At 36.9% G+C, this 15,167-nt stretch overlaps 3 protein-coding genes across 3 annotated transcripts; 1 reads left to right on the plus strand and 2 right to left on the minus strand.

The window, feature by feature from the left end:
* LOC141426134 (uncharacterized) lies at positions 1-5,300 on the minus strand. Its single transcript, XM_074084995.1, has 4 exons — positions 5,292-5,300; positions 5,116-5,207; positions 555-718; positions 1-431 (listed from the first exon to the last, which is right to left on the minus strand). Exons 1-4 carry the CDS (start codon positions 5,298-5,300, stop codon positions 280-282), a joined length of 417 nt encoding a protein of 138 aa, XP_073941096.1. The 3' UTR covers positions 1-279.
* On the minus strand, positions 5,297-11,765 carry LOC141426135 (uncharacterized). The gene is made up of 7 exons (XM_074084996.1): positions 11,534-11,765; positions 9,399-9,640; positions 8,729-8,810; positions 6,284-6,415; positions 5,827-5,981; positions 5,646-5,726; positions 5,297-5,563 (listed from the first exon to the last, which is right to left on the minus strand). Exons 1-7 carry the CDS (start codon positions 11,589-11,591, stop codon positions 5,297-5,299), a joined length of 1,017 nt encoding a protein of 338 aa, XP_073941097.1. The 5' UTR covers positions 11,592-11,765.
* Positions 11,766-14,144: 2,379 nt separating this feature from the next.
* LOC141426280 (TAF5-like RNA polymerase II p300/CBP-associated factor-associated factor 65 kDa subunit 5L) lies at positions 14,145-15,136 on the plus strand. Its single transcript, XM_074085127.1, has 3 exons — positions 14,145-14,350; positions 14,497-14,651; positions 14,944-15,136. The coding sequence occupies exons 1-3, from the start codon at positions 14,273-14,275 to the stop codon at positions 14,990-14,992; spliced, it is 282 nt and encodes a 93-aa protein (XP_073941228.1). The 5' UTR covers positions 14,145-14,272; the 3' UTR covers positions 14,993-15,136.
* The last annotated feature ends 31 nt before the right edge of the window (positions 15,137-15,167 follow it).

The raw sequence follows: 15,167 nt of genomic DNA on the forward strand, positions 1-15,167 counted from the left end.
AAGTTTAAGTTCGGAAATGGACTTAAAGATATAGGTACCTACCTATATTTTTACCTATTTATTTATTCTCGGAAAGCTGCGGTTCCCGTGGGAGTTCAAGAAACATGTCTTGCCTAGGTCGTTTTTCCTAGATACCGATTTGTACGGCGAAGACTAAGACTCATACTGAAAAATCTAAGCAGACCGGTGACAAATATTCGGCTTATACTTGCGAAGTGCCAGCGTAACAATACTAACAGAAGCGGGCCGCACCACTCTTGTTAGAAGATGAATCACTCTCTATAGAATTGATAGACGTGATCGAGCCCGCCTTGCTTCGAAACTTCGGCGCTTGCTGGTAAATTGGAATCGTCCTGGAGTTCGGAGTCCTTGACGTGTCAGATTTCTGCTGTTGTCTAGCTTTTGGTTGTTGTTGTTTTTTTGACGAACATCTGTAGACAGAAGCTTTCATTTAAATAAGGCAAGTAAATGGTAAGATATCCATCCGTTTTCATAGTCGGATCATAATCCAAAATAGATAAAATAATAAAGAGATTCAGCTCAAAAATATCTACCTTTAGGAATTTCCGGTGGATAAACTGGAACTGGTGGCGGCGGCGGTATCTCCACATCATCGCCCAATTCTGCCGCCGAACGCAGACTGTACCCCGCCTTGGCATTGCCTTCCAATTGCATGTAGTCACACAACAAATTGCAGAGGTCCTCGTTCACTGTAACTCTTTAATTAAAACAATCAATATGACGTGTTATTCTTTAATTAACAAAAAGATTGATTTGTTATTTGTTACTTCTAAAGCAGAGGTTTTCAACCGGTGTGCCGCGTATATTTCCAGAAGTGACGCGATCGCCGCGAAGTGTATGCGATTCGTACGAAAGGTGTCAACGAGACCCTAATAATAAGCCTCCGCTATTCGTTAAGTTATACATATTATGGGTATACTGTACAGAACCCTTTAGGTACTCTACGCGCCAGTCTTACTCGCTCTTGGTAATTTTTTACCGGCCCTATACCACGAAGTGACAAACTCGAACTTTGTGATACCTGTGTGATGATGCGACATGGCCAAACTGAAAGCCAATGAAAATTGGGATGTTGATGTGTGATGTGATGCACTCATGTTTGTGTGTGTGTGCGTGCGTGTGCGTGCGTGTGCGTGCGTGTGCGTGCGTGCGCGTGCGTGTGCGTGCGTGTGCGTGCGTGTGCGTGCGTGTGCGTGCGTGTGCGCGCGCGTGCGTGCGTGCGTGCGTGCGTGCGTGCGTGCGTGCGTGCGTGCGTGTGTGTGTGTGTGTTTATGTCGGTGTATTTGTATTGTATAGTGTTGTGAAGTGTGACTTGGCAGTGTCCCGGCGCATTCCGTGTCTAGTTTCTGGTTGTCGCCGTTGCCCGGCGCTTTGCAGAATTTAATTAAAAAATATTTATTAGTTTGACATTTGGAGATCTTACATCTCCATTTCTTTATTTTAATAATTATTATTAATTTTGACCTTAGAGGCTTTTTACACCTCTGAAGATTGTATAATTTAATTAATTGAATTAGTTTACTTTGACATTTAGAGACTATATACATCTCTGAATTATTTAGATTAGGAATTTTATTATTAACTTAGGGACTTTATACATCCCCTTGCTATGTTTAAGGCTGTATATTGTTAAGCTTATGGATTTTTAACTTTTATATTTTTAGTTTAATTTCTAGTCACAGGCTTGCGACGTCGAAGTTCCCAAGACGATCCCATAGAGCTTATGGGAACGGAAGCAATACCATGCCCTCGGTACCGCTCTGCTTTCAGAGCATGACATGAGTGCGTGTGAGCTAACTTTGGGGCGGCAGAGGAACTTGCCTTCGAAATCCAAAAGCTTAATGGTTACTTAACCTGAAATGTATATTTCAAAACTAAATTTTTGTTATTATTATTTTAAAATGTATGACGGTGGAAGCATTCTACACTTCCACTGAACGTAGATATAGTTAGTGTTTAGTTTTGTAACTAACATCCCTGTATTATTGTTATTATTATTTTTTCTTTAATTGTATACTAGCTATAGTTTTTAAGTATTTTATTTGTAATTATATTATTATGAAAAAAATACTTTCTACCAAGTTTCTTGCGGCGCATTCTTTTTGGCAATGATACATACATACATCTAAATATATAAAACTCAAAGGTGACTGACTGACATAGTGATCTATCAACGCACAGCCCAAACCACTGGACGGATCGGGCTGAAATTTGGCATGCAGGTAGATGTTATGACGTAGGCATCCGCTAAGAAAGGATTTTTCGAAATTCCCACGGGATATTGAATAAATGGGATTTACATTTTCCCTTTGAAATGGCCCAATTTCCGTAACTATAATTATTAGAAACTACAAATTTGGCATGCAAGTAGGTAATAGGTACTAACAGCTAAAAACACTTTTCAGGATTTTACGAAATTCCCACGGGATAGAGAATAAATGGGATTTGTATTTTCACTTTTAATTAATGACCCTATTTCCGTAACTATAATTATTAGGGACTTCAAATTTTGGCGAAAAAGTAGGTAATACTAACAGCTTAAAAAAAAAATTCAGGATTTATTAAAATTCCTATGGGATAGGGAATAAAATGAGATTTATATTTTCGCTTTAAAGTGACCCTAACTGCGTAGTTATAAATATTAAAGACTTCAAGTTTGGCATGCAGGTAGATAATACTAATAGGTAAAAACTTTTTCAAAGATTTTCCGAATATCCCACGGGATAAAACGAATAAAGAGAATTTTATATACCAACTGAATCAGAAACCGCATAAGCTAATCCAGTAAAACTGGGGACTGGAGATTTGGCAAACTGATGTAAATCTGGTAAAAATTATTTAGCAGTGACATCCTGCTCATCCTGGCGAGGATCGTCTCCGTAGAAGGGAACTCCTCAAAAGTTAATGGCACACGCAAAAGATTTTACATGATTGTTAAATTTCAATGACAATGCGTTTATATTATATACACCGCCTGATGCTGCAGCCAGGGTCGTCTACTGATGACGGAACTCCTCAAGGGCCGATAGCATAGATACGAAATTTTACATGTACGTTCAACGAGCTGACACAATTAATTTGCCCACCCGCGACCTTTATGATAGCTACTTTTGTGCCCATGCAATGTGTGTTCATGCAGTTCCTCCACCTCTGTAAGAACACACAAATCACACAAAATCCATCTATCACCACCACCACTTTACACTGACGCGTTTCGAACTCAACCAGAGCTCATTTTCAGAGCACACAACCGTTCAGCATGCTACGGTGTGAAATTTGGCATAGATGGACCTAAAGTAATGCAGAGGTTCACTACTTTACAATTTCTCGGGATATAATCCTATATGGTGTATGAAATCGCGGGCAAAAGAAACGCGTAGTACTTTAACATTTTCTAAAATTTCAACCCTGAATCAGCGAAGCAGGGTTTCAAAGCTGGTAAGAATCATAATTAATTACGTATGCAGGTTGATTTTTGTATTTCAAAATTTGCACCATCTGTCTAAAAGAAAATCTGTCCGTATTTGTATTTCCATGTAATCCTCCGAAAATTAATCAAAACACGAAAAAAGGATCGCAGAAAGTAAATGTATGTTACTCCAAATTTAACGCGAGCGAAGCTGCGGGCAAAAGCTGGTACATACATAAAATCACGCCAATTTCCCAACGGGGTAGGCAGAGACTACATCCTTCCACTTGCTACGATTCTGGCATACAACTCTCGCTTCCTCTGCATTCCTCAATCTTTTCATGCATGCACGTCGGGTTAGAGTACTCCTGACCCGACCTTTCTTCAGAGCGTCCCCGATTTGATCGTGGTACGTTCGTCTAGGCCTTCCTCTCCCAACGTTCCCATTCACGCTCGTCTTATAGATCTGCTTAGTCAATCTGTTTTCATTCATTCTCTCAACATGACCAAACCATCCAAGCATCCCTTTCTCAATCTGTGTGACTATACCTTCATTTACACCACAGCGTTCCCTTATTGCACTATTTCTAATTCTGTCACTCAATTTCACACCTAACATACTTCTTAACGCTCTCATTTCTACCGCATTTATTCTACTCTGATGCCTTTCCTGCCACACCCAACTTTCACTTCCATACATGAGTGTTGGTACCACCACCCGTCTATGCACAGCCAGACGAGCTCTTTTGGAGATTTTCTGGCTATTCATAAAGGTGTGCAACGCTCCATTCACTACGTTACCAGCCTTTACTCTCCTTTCAATATCACTTTCACACTTTCCATCCCTAGTAAACATAGATCCCAGGTACACAAATTTATTCACTTGCTCCAAGTTTTCGTCACCAATCCGGACACACTTCCGTTACGTTCTCTTCCTTTTCAAATACCATAACTTTCGTCTTTTTTACGTTCACTTTCATTCCGTCTCTCCAAAGCATCATTCATAATAGTTACCATCCTTGAAAATCCTCAGCCGACGATGTAAGTAATACTTGATCATCGGCGTAAAGAAGGCATTTGATAAGTAACTCATTCATTCTCAGTCCACGATCACTATCTTTCAGATCTGTCAAACAATTATCCATGAATAGGTTGAACAGCCATGGAGACGCTACACATCCCTATCTAACACCTTTTTGAATGTTAAACCATTCAGTATACGCTCCGTTTATTCTAACACAAGCACTGGAGTCCTCATAGAGAGACTTCAGTGCTCGAATCAGACCACTGCTCACCCCATGCGCAGATAACGCCGACCGCAGTTCATTCCTTGTCACTTTGTCATAAGCCTTCTCCAATCTATGATGGCAATGATGGTCTTTCCGAAAGCGCTGGTAGTTTAAAAAATGACGTGTAAAAGTGCCCATTGCGGCCTATTTACTGAATAAATGATTTGAATTTGAATTTGTATGTTGCCGTCCCGCTGACGCTTATGTCATTTAATACGCGAGTGAAAGGGATGGTACGATACGAACTTCGATTTGCGAGTTTCGTAGTAGCCCATCTGGTTTGCCGTGAAACTTTGATGAACGAAAAGTGTGCCGTTAAAACTAAAAGGTTGAAAACGCCTGTTCTAAAGTAAAAGCATTACTGAATTAACATATGAAATTTATATTCATACTTACTTAAGAGTTTCATTTTTAACATCACTTTTGTTCAGATACCATGGACATTCAGCAATCTGTTTGGCATCTTCCAGTAGAACCGATAAATTTATCTGTTAATAAAAAAAGGAATTTTAAGTTGTTTAGATAGTTACACTTAGTGAGGGAATTAATAAGTACATTATACAAAAGGTTACCTGTTTCATTTTATTGGATCCAGGGACATACTCATCCTATTAATAATTTCTTTGGCTATTTTAATTGACTGTGTAACATCCTCTTTTGCCTTATACAGAGATTCTTTTTCGGATCTTTTCAGTTTGGTTACAGTATCTACTACTTCAGTTTTATGTTTTTGTATGACAGAATTAATTTTAGAAAAGTGCTGTTCAATATTAGCAATCACTTGTGTCACTTCTGAAACTGCTCCAGTTTCACTTTCCGTGTTATAGAGTAAATGGCCTATGTCCTGCAATTTCCAAACACAGTATATATCATAAAACAGGAAATTGACAAATCCTATTGAATTACATATTTAGCAAAGTCCTTACTACTGCAGTTTTGGTAAGCCTTCTGAAAGTTTCATCTACTTTAGGAAATATTGTGTTCAGATCTTCCAAAAAACCTTCATTCTGAAATAGACACATTAATTATATAGTTTTTGTAACACTATTATTAATTACTTGTTATTGTAACATCTGTTTCTTCTCTTATTAAATAAGTAATGCTTACCATCTCCTGCATGGATACCACATTATGGTTTTTGCAGGACTTCTCACCACCAATCATGAAGCAATCCATACAAATGGACCTGCTGCAATCCTTGCAGTAGTAATCAAGTGTCTTGTCAGTGTGATGTTTGCACTTATTGCATTTTGTCGAAGGTTCTACAATAAATCAGTAGTGTTTAAAATAAAAACGCATAACAACACAAGGTGGATATCTGAAAAACAACTGTAGTACCAGTTCACATGTCATGGCCCTCTCTAAATAAGTTCCTGATATTTTATGTGATAGATATTACTAATGTTGATATAAATTACACAACATATCAGGTTAGCAAACAACTTATGAGAATGGTCGAACAGGTCTTACATCTCTAATCCCAATCCTCCAAGTTTGAACATCATTTCGTAGATATCATATTCACAAAAATATTTAAGACAATTACTCAAATGTCATATCATACCTATATTGACAAGAGCATGATTTTTGAAGACAACAAAATTTTTGTGTGACTTGTTGAAGCAATGGTCACACAGAATCGTTTCACACTGTTGACACATTTTAGTGCTAGCCTGATTGCACTCCATGCATTGACCTGCAAAGTAAAAAGTTAGATATATTACATTAGTCCTTTCTCATTATTTCTTGCAAGTCTTGCATTCATCCTGCCTCAATCCAGGGCTGGATTTAGGGGAGGTCAACTGGGCCTACAGCCTCCACGAAAGAGGGCCCCCACAATAGACTTGTTTTTTATTTTCAAATTCTGACGAGTAAACACTAGGAAATAAAAAACTATTCATGTATATTATATGTCCACCGTGTCCAATAAGTTCGAATACACATCTTTTTGCACTGACCTAAAGACATACGGACTACAAGCCATCATATTCTTATTTTAATTAATACAATATAATATGTATTAACGTTAACAAAATCCAATCATTTCAATCGTCAAGGTTTTTGTGGTTTGCTTTTAATCCACGATAAAACAGTATCGCGAAACGATTATCAAAAAATTTCGCAATGGCGGCAGCCCAGGCGCTGTCTTCAAGACTTTAAATCCCTTGGATTTAAACGCAAATCTAGTTTACACCACAATCAAAAGGTATAGAGACCTCCTCCGTGGAGGACAGGAAAATTTCAGGAAATTGTTTAATAACAACATCTCTTTGAAAATACAAACTGAAATATAGATGCACAGAAAAAACAGAAAAATAAGACCAACACTGGGAATCGAACCCAGGTCCTCGGTAATCCGTACCGCGTGCTATACGCTACACCACTGACAATCAGTGGTTTTTCTGTTTTTCTGTGCATCTATATTTCAGTTTGTATTTTCAATTTCGGTTTTACGGGATGACCGTAAAAGTAAAAATTTGGAATTGAAATAAAAAATACAAAAAGATTCCAAAAAACCAATCTTAACATCTCTTTTCCGGGTGAGCGGTTAGTTCCAATGGGTTGCTGAAAGTTTCTCGATGAGGGCTACAGCATAGATGTCGCTAGTGTCGCTGCTTAAGTGACTAAATAAGAAAACAAACAAGCTGTGATGTGGTGCATAGGAGAAATTCGTGTCTGTATCACTGTCCAGTGGTGGTGTAGTGGTATAGCACGTGGCACGGAATGCCGAGGACCTGGGTTCGATTCCCAGCGCTGGTCTTATTTTTCTGGTTTTTCTATGCATCTATATTTCAGTTTGTATTTTCGATATAGGAAAATTTCTCGCGGCCACATTCAGCTAGAACACGAAGATAGAGTAGTAGAAATTGTGAGAGAGCGTGTTGGGCGGAAAAAACACCGCTCTATTCGAAAATAAACTGCTCACCTGAAAATTTCAAGGAGAGATCAGTGCATAGCCTTTTGAGGGTAGATCTTGGATGCCATGCTTACAAAAAACGCATTCATGGCATTTCTGAAGCCACAAAGAAAAAGAGAGACATTTATCGAACACGCAGGGGATCAGTTTGTTTTTTGACGAAAACTGTATGCATTAGAACAGCCTCATAATGCCGAATTATGAATTATCAATTCTGACACCATGATAGAAGACATTCCAGACAACTAGAAGAGATGTTCCTAGGTTCAGAGCTCGCCATCGATGATGGTGTGAGGCATTTGTCGGAGGTCGGAAGCTCCTCTAGCTTATCGCATATTTCGTCGGCGGTGTGTGCGGGTACGAGATTTATGCGAGATAGCGTTTTCGGCCGATAGAGGCGATAAATCGAAGGTTTTGGAGAAAATTACTGCCCCGAATTTAAAAAGTATGTTTGGGAATGAATTATTATGTTTTCCAACAAGACGAAGCTCCTTCACACACAACAAACCCTTTTCAAGCTTGGTGTCAGGCTAATTTGACGGATTTTTTGGATTTCCGTAACATGAATGGCAACCCAGTTTTCCAGACTTAAACATATTAGATTATTTCGGATGGTTGTACATGCTTTCAAAACTACATGATTTATATAATCGCAAACCTGGAGGATCATTCAAAAAGGTTATCAAAGCACATTTGGAACGAATGCCAATGAGAAGCTGTGCGTGCCGCGTGTGATTCATTCGTGAAACGTTTGAAGCTGGTAAAAAAGTTAAAGGTGGAGTTATCCTGAAACATTTATTGTAAATAATGTATATACGAATTTACACAAAAGATCCCTACGGGTCGAAGTGTATCCGCAAGGACCCCTAAATATAAGATAAGATGTATATACGTGTGGCATTATAAGATATATTTTTATTATATTAACTATTCATACATTGTGTTTATCAAAAATCAAACTGTATGCAAATTTATTGGACATGTGTATGTATATGTCATTGTGGATTTAAAAAATCCTACTCCCTCCTAGCAATCAAAATGGCCACTTAGCATAACACTATTTTACATTACATGTAAAAAGGTAAAATTTACCAGAAGCGCAGTCAGCGTTCTGTATTATAGACTTGATGTCAACAAAACAATTGTCACTGTTATCCTTTTTAGAGTCTGACTCCTGAAAATTAAAATGTTTATTTATAACATTTGTTTATTATTTATTTGGGTAGATCAACTTTTTTTATGGTTTTTTATTCTGTCCCGTTGTCCAAGAGACGGAGTTTCTTAAAAAAACTGTTATGATATATGCTACTAATGTACTTAGGAGATTGTCCATTAAATAATGGGCTTGTAACTACGACAAAAATGTACGCTCTATGAATTATAACCACAGAAAACATGGAGAAACTCATGCTTTTAAAGAGTTGTCCACGGGACGTAACCATGGCAACGCAGTACAGGGAAAGTTGATCGACCCATTTCATCACATTGACTAGATTATTACAAAATATATGGAACAAAAATCCCTAGATAAAGTAGTTAGCTGCAGTTCTGCAGCATTATTAAGCCCAGTTTAAATCTGCAAGAAAATCTTGGAAGTTAAATTACAATGCTGCGCTCAACTGACCACCCCAAACTCATTTGCTTTACAGCCTCGCCATGTAATGCAACTTGCACAAATTTTCTTGCAGGTCTGAGGTCTAAGCTGGACTTTAGAGAAGGCATGCAATATAAACATATGTATTTCATTCATATCACATCTTACCATAAAGACCTCCATTGTAAGTTCACCAAGCATGAACATGTTAACAGGAAAGTGTTTATAAAATTCCTTTTTGTTATGAACTAGTTTTGTCACATCTTTTGTTTTAATATCAGTGCTCTGATGACAGACTTTGCATTCAATAGGCTCTGCAAATCGGACAATGTTGGTGACACATGTTTCACAAATTGTATGACCGCAGGAGAGGAATAAGGGTATATTCCCCTTTGGATGAGGTGCAAAACCTGAAATCAAGAATAATTTTAAATATTTTAATGAAAAGAAGAATGAATAGTGAGAGCATTATCCCCTCGCTTTGGGAAAAAAGTGGTGAAAAATATGAAGCTGTTGCCATTGATTATACATTTATTTATTATTAAGCCTCTTTTTTTGGGTTCCACACCCTAAGGATAAATACGGGACCATAAATACGGGACCCTAATACTAAGACTCTGCTGTCCATCTGTCTATCCATCTGTCACCAGGCTGTATCTCATGACATCATCGATAGTATCGACGGAGCTATATTTTTTCTAAAAATTGAATTGAAAATCTCATGACATGAACCGTGATAGCTAGACAGTTGAGAATTTGCACAGATTATCTACATCTGTTGCCACTATAACAACAAATACTAAAAACAGAATAAAATAATTTTAATAATATTAAGGGGGGCTCCCATATAACAAACGTGATTTTTTCGCCGTTTTTTTGCTCGATATTAATAACGGCGTAAGCAAAGGAATGGCCTGACATTGCGTCAGAACAAGAGTTGTGGAGGTCAAGAGGGGAGGCTTTTGCCAGCAGTGGGACACTATACAGGCTACTTAAATTAGTAATGGCATATTTAGCAGTAATAGGAATATTTAGTCGTATATTCACTTTAAAAATAAATAATTTATTTTAAATAATAAATAAATATTTAAGGGGGCTCCCATACAACAAACATGTTTTTTTTTTGCCAATGTCTAATGTATAATGGTACAGAACCCTTTGTGCGCGCGTCCGACTTGGCGGTTTTTTGCACCCATGCAAAGAGGAGCTGGGTTGCTAGTAAGTTATAAAAAAAACAGCCAAGTGCGAGTCGGGCTCGCGCATAAAAGGTTCCATACCATTATCTATACATACAACATTAGACATTAGTAACGAAAACGCAAAAAAACATGTGCGTTGTATGGGAGCCCCCTCAATATTTATTTATTATAATATAATTTAATTATTTATTTCAAAAGTGAATATACAATTAAATATTCTACGAATATTTCAAGCATCTACCTTCTACCTTTCGCAGTTATTAATATCAAGCAAAAACGGCAATAAAGGCCATGTTCGTAGTGTGGAAGCCAACCTAAATAATATTGGGTGGTATGGGCTTGTTCAATGGAGGTGTAAATTTAGTTCTCAGTTGACCGCTTTCAGAAGAAGCAATGCGAATTTACAGATTCATTTGACGGGCCTTTGCATCCAGAGACGTGGTTTCAGTGCAAGGGAGAGTGTGTAATATCTGTCTGTATGTATGGTGTATACATCTGAGGCTCCCCATGAGGCTGACATAGTCACATTTTGTGTGTTAAAGTCGTTAAGCCTCGTTAAAATATCAGGAAAAAAAAAAACAATTATTTTATTCTGATTTTAGTATTTGTTCTTATAGCGGCAACAGAAATACATCATAATATATAAAAATTTCAACTGCCTAGCTACCATGGTTCATGAGATACAGCCTGGTGACAGACAAATTAAGACGGACATACAGACGGACAGTGGAGTCTTAGTAATAAGGTCCCGTTTTTACCCTTTGGCTACGGAACCCTAAAAAGTATCATTACTTATTTCATTCATATCACCATTACACACATCCAAATAAGTTGGTACTCAGCCAGAAGAGGGAAGTCCCTTATATTAGTAGGTATACCTTTGTTTTGTTTGAGGCGTTCAATATTTGTTATCAACATTCCGAGGAATTATAAATACTAGGAACTGTACAGTACGAATCGGAACGGACGGAAACAAACTTTTAGGCACGTCTTATAAAAAATAGAACGTAGGCACTAAGAACGAATAGATTAAATATGCAAAGCGTATAATATATCTATGTGACCTACCTACTTATCTCAAAAGTTTAAATTAAATTCACTTACATGATAAACGGTAAAGCTGGCTGCAATTCGGACAAAACTTTTTTACTTTTTCATCCATGGCGGCTTTTAGAGTTTAGATTTATTGCCCATAAAGGAAAGACTTCAATATTACTAAGGTATTATCACCACGCGCGATACGCAGAAAAACGAATGCCGTGCAAGAAAAAATCCCGCTCGCACGCCGCAAACGCAAAACATCGAAAACATCAATGCATGCAGATAACTTAAAAACAATTGAACAACATTTACAGAGTAGAGGCGTTAGAACGTAACGAAAAATCAGTCGGGTAATAAAGCTATATCTCTGACAAAAATAGTAAGAGATACATTTAGCCAACTTTACAAAGACCAATACCTCAGAGGAAGTAAATACATAGAGGCGCTATTCTACTATAGATACATTTTGTTATGCAAATTATGTGTAAAATCGATGTAGAAATAAAAAAACACGTAATATCTCTTTCTTTCTAAGGTGTGTCGGGTCGGCCTATGAAATGAAAACAAAGATGGCATGACATTTATTTATTCTAACTCGCCAATGGTTTGTCATTACGAGCAAGTGAGTGACGTTCCATCTTGCCATCCGATCTTATGCGACAGACGCTTTGTTTGTAGTATGTGAGCGTGAGCTGTCAAGTAAACATACTATATACGGAGTTTTTGGTGATTTTCAGTGTTATAAAAATAATTTTAAGTTTGGTTTCGTGTTGTGAACATCAAGTGATGCAAACGCAATATGACTTTGTGTTCTATAGAACAGTGTTCTTTTTGGAAAACGAGAAATCAAGCGGTTTTGACTCTTTATAATAGTTGCCGTTATTCCATCAAATAGTGCCATTTCATTTTTTTTATTCGACTGGATGGCAAACGAGCAAGTTTCATGGTAATATTTACATAATAATAATTAATTTTCTTACGCTTTTATCATTTCCATCAAAGATATGCTGCAGATTTTTTTGCCATTTAATGTTGTATTTTTAGTTCCATTTAATTTGGTAAAATTGACAATCTTCTTTAGTGTTGTGCTGAATATCGACATAAGTAGAACTGAAATAACTGTACATTTCGTCCATGGTTTTTGACTGATGGCTGTTCTAATTTTACAGATTCCCTGAAAATGATGTATTAGTGCGGAAGTAGAACTACGCAGGCGCAGATAATAAAATCCACGGCATGAGAAACTGGACATCTGTTTGTTGCATTATGAAGAGTCGCAGTTCAAAAGAACTTTAGACATTAGATTCGCTATATTCGATATGTGTAACATGAGAGAGTTGATGATAAATGTAAATTAAAAAAATCTTGTATTATTTTCATTTTTTTACGAATAAAGGGCATTTAAAACGTTGTTGCTTAATTTAGTCAGCACAAGGTAATCACGCGCTACTTAATTCGTGCAAGTCTCTGAAACAAGCCTAGCTTTCTTTTGCACGTTCGGTTACATGTTTTTCCACTTGTGTCGTATTAGTTATCAGTAGGCTTAATATGGTTTAAACTCGCAATAAAAAATTTTCTTGTGATTATTGTGGCCATGCTAAAAAATCTCCTGTTAATAGACATTGCAAAGTGCAAAGTAATTAATAAACCTTATAGCGTGTGACACTGACGTTACGAAGCTCCCGCCTAGAGCTAATCGAGGAAGACCCCGGCTCGCTGCATAACTGACTGAGCCGCGGGTCTACAACCGCTGGTCGCCTGCATGCGCGCCGTTTTGATAGTTTTGACAGCTCGGGAGAGATGTCAGTGGAGTTAGTTGGCTTTTGGCGCGGGCAGACGAACGAACAATCTTTCCGCCCTTTATGTGTTTTACTGCTCTGTATTGTGAATTATGAATAACACTAGCTACAACCTCAATTATTTTTTTTTTCGATTATTTTTCCAATAACTAGTCGCACATATTATTTTTTTTTTCTTTTCATCAATATTTCAGTAACTACTTAAAATTTTCGAGATATCTCTACACCTTATGATTTCTAAACAAATGTTATATTACTAGTCTTCTTGTAATTATATGCAGTTAAATTTGGACCTGTATTGTTCTGGAAATAAAAATTACCTATGTAATAATAATGTTAAAATAATTATGAACAAAGTGAATTTCAAACAGGACTATATATATATATATATATATATATATATATATATGTGTGTTATACATGTATTTATAAAACAAAAATAAATAAATCATAAAATGTCAAAAATAATAAAATACAATAAAAGACAACTGAAACCTATATAAATGTTCTCAACTATTTCACAATTAATTAAATAATAATAAGCAATACCAAAATATCAAACTTATTTTTCCAAAAAGAAACACAAAATATTGATACCATTATGTTGCTGCTCAAAGTATTAGCCGCTGATAATTCGAATATCGATATCAAATATTTTGGTTTCGAAATCGATATCACGCAAAACCCTTGAGCGCCATTTTATGCGACATGTTTAGGTATGCACACGTATTTGTGTAGGTATTTCCGGTCCATAGGTTTAGGTTTATGTCTATCTATTCCAATACAGATTTTATGCAAGATAAACTTATATTTTTTTTAATCTGTGCTAATTTACTATATTTTATTTTATTTATTTTGTTATACGTATGTAGTATCTCTCTCTAGTAGTCTGTTATTTTATTTATTTTACTCTACCTACTCTGTGGTCTCCTTGACGTTTGACTGACGTGTTGCGTGTTGTTTATTTATTTATTTCAGCGAAAATTCATTTGATTCGAAAATAATGTCGTTAATGAAAAAAACGAGAAATGATGCGGTAAAAGCAGCTGTTACATCTTATTTAGAGCGCCGTAACTACCCTGTAAGTTCTCGGTTAATGCCTTTTAAAAGCAGGTAGTTAGAAAAAATATTTGAAGCTTTTCGGAGCTCTTCTTTGTGTTTGACATTCATTTCGGGGACTAAAATTGTGAACATCGTATAGAACACATTATTTGCTTTGAATTTCAGGATACTGACATTTTTAACAACAACAATTCAATTAGCCAAAGTGTTGAACAAATGGCCGTATCTACGATAGTTCAGTGCGAAGCAAGTCGCGCCAACTCGATATTATTTTCTTGCATCAACAACGACCCAGGACATTATGATGTACAATACACCAGGTAAAGCTCGTAAAACTTCTACCATGTTTGTTTACAAAGCATTAAATCATATAATACTCACTGGACCCACATGGGAACTACGGCCTAAACCCTTTTATTCTGAGAGGCCTGTCCCGGGTCCGCCTAAAGCAAAGGGGGCCCATATAACTTTAACACTAACCTAGCCTAACCTATGTAGTCGGGACCTCCTTTGCTTTAGTCCAACCCCTGTCCCGAGATGAATGACTCCTTGACTCACAATATTACCTTATTGTTTTATAGTAAAATCACTTTTTTGTTTTTTTAACTATAGGTTGCTCAACTTCATAAAGGAAATAAAAGTTGAAAATGTTAAAAAATGAACTCTTCGGGTTATTGACACCCTTACTCTGCCACATGTATCTGGAAATGCTCCGAGGTGGCCATGGCAGTGCAGCCCAAATGTTTTTGAAGAGACACTCAGTCTCACTTCCTCAAAAAGATCTATCATACCACCAACCTATTGATGGAAAAACCTGCCATCAGCACTGTATAGAC

This window comes from Choristoneura fumiferana, chromosome 3 (genome assembly GCF_025370935.1).
Source record: "Choristoneura fumiferana chromosome 3, NRCan_CFum_1, whole genome shotgun sequence".
NCBI classification, from domain to species: domain Eukaryota; kingdom Metazoa; phylum Arthropoda; class Insecta; order Lepidoptera; family Tortricidae; genus Choristoneura; species Choristoneura fumiferana.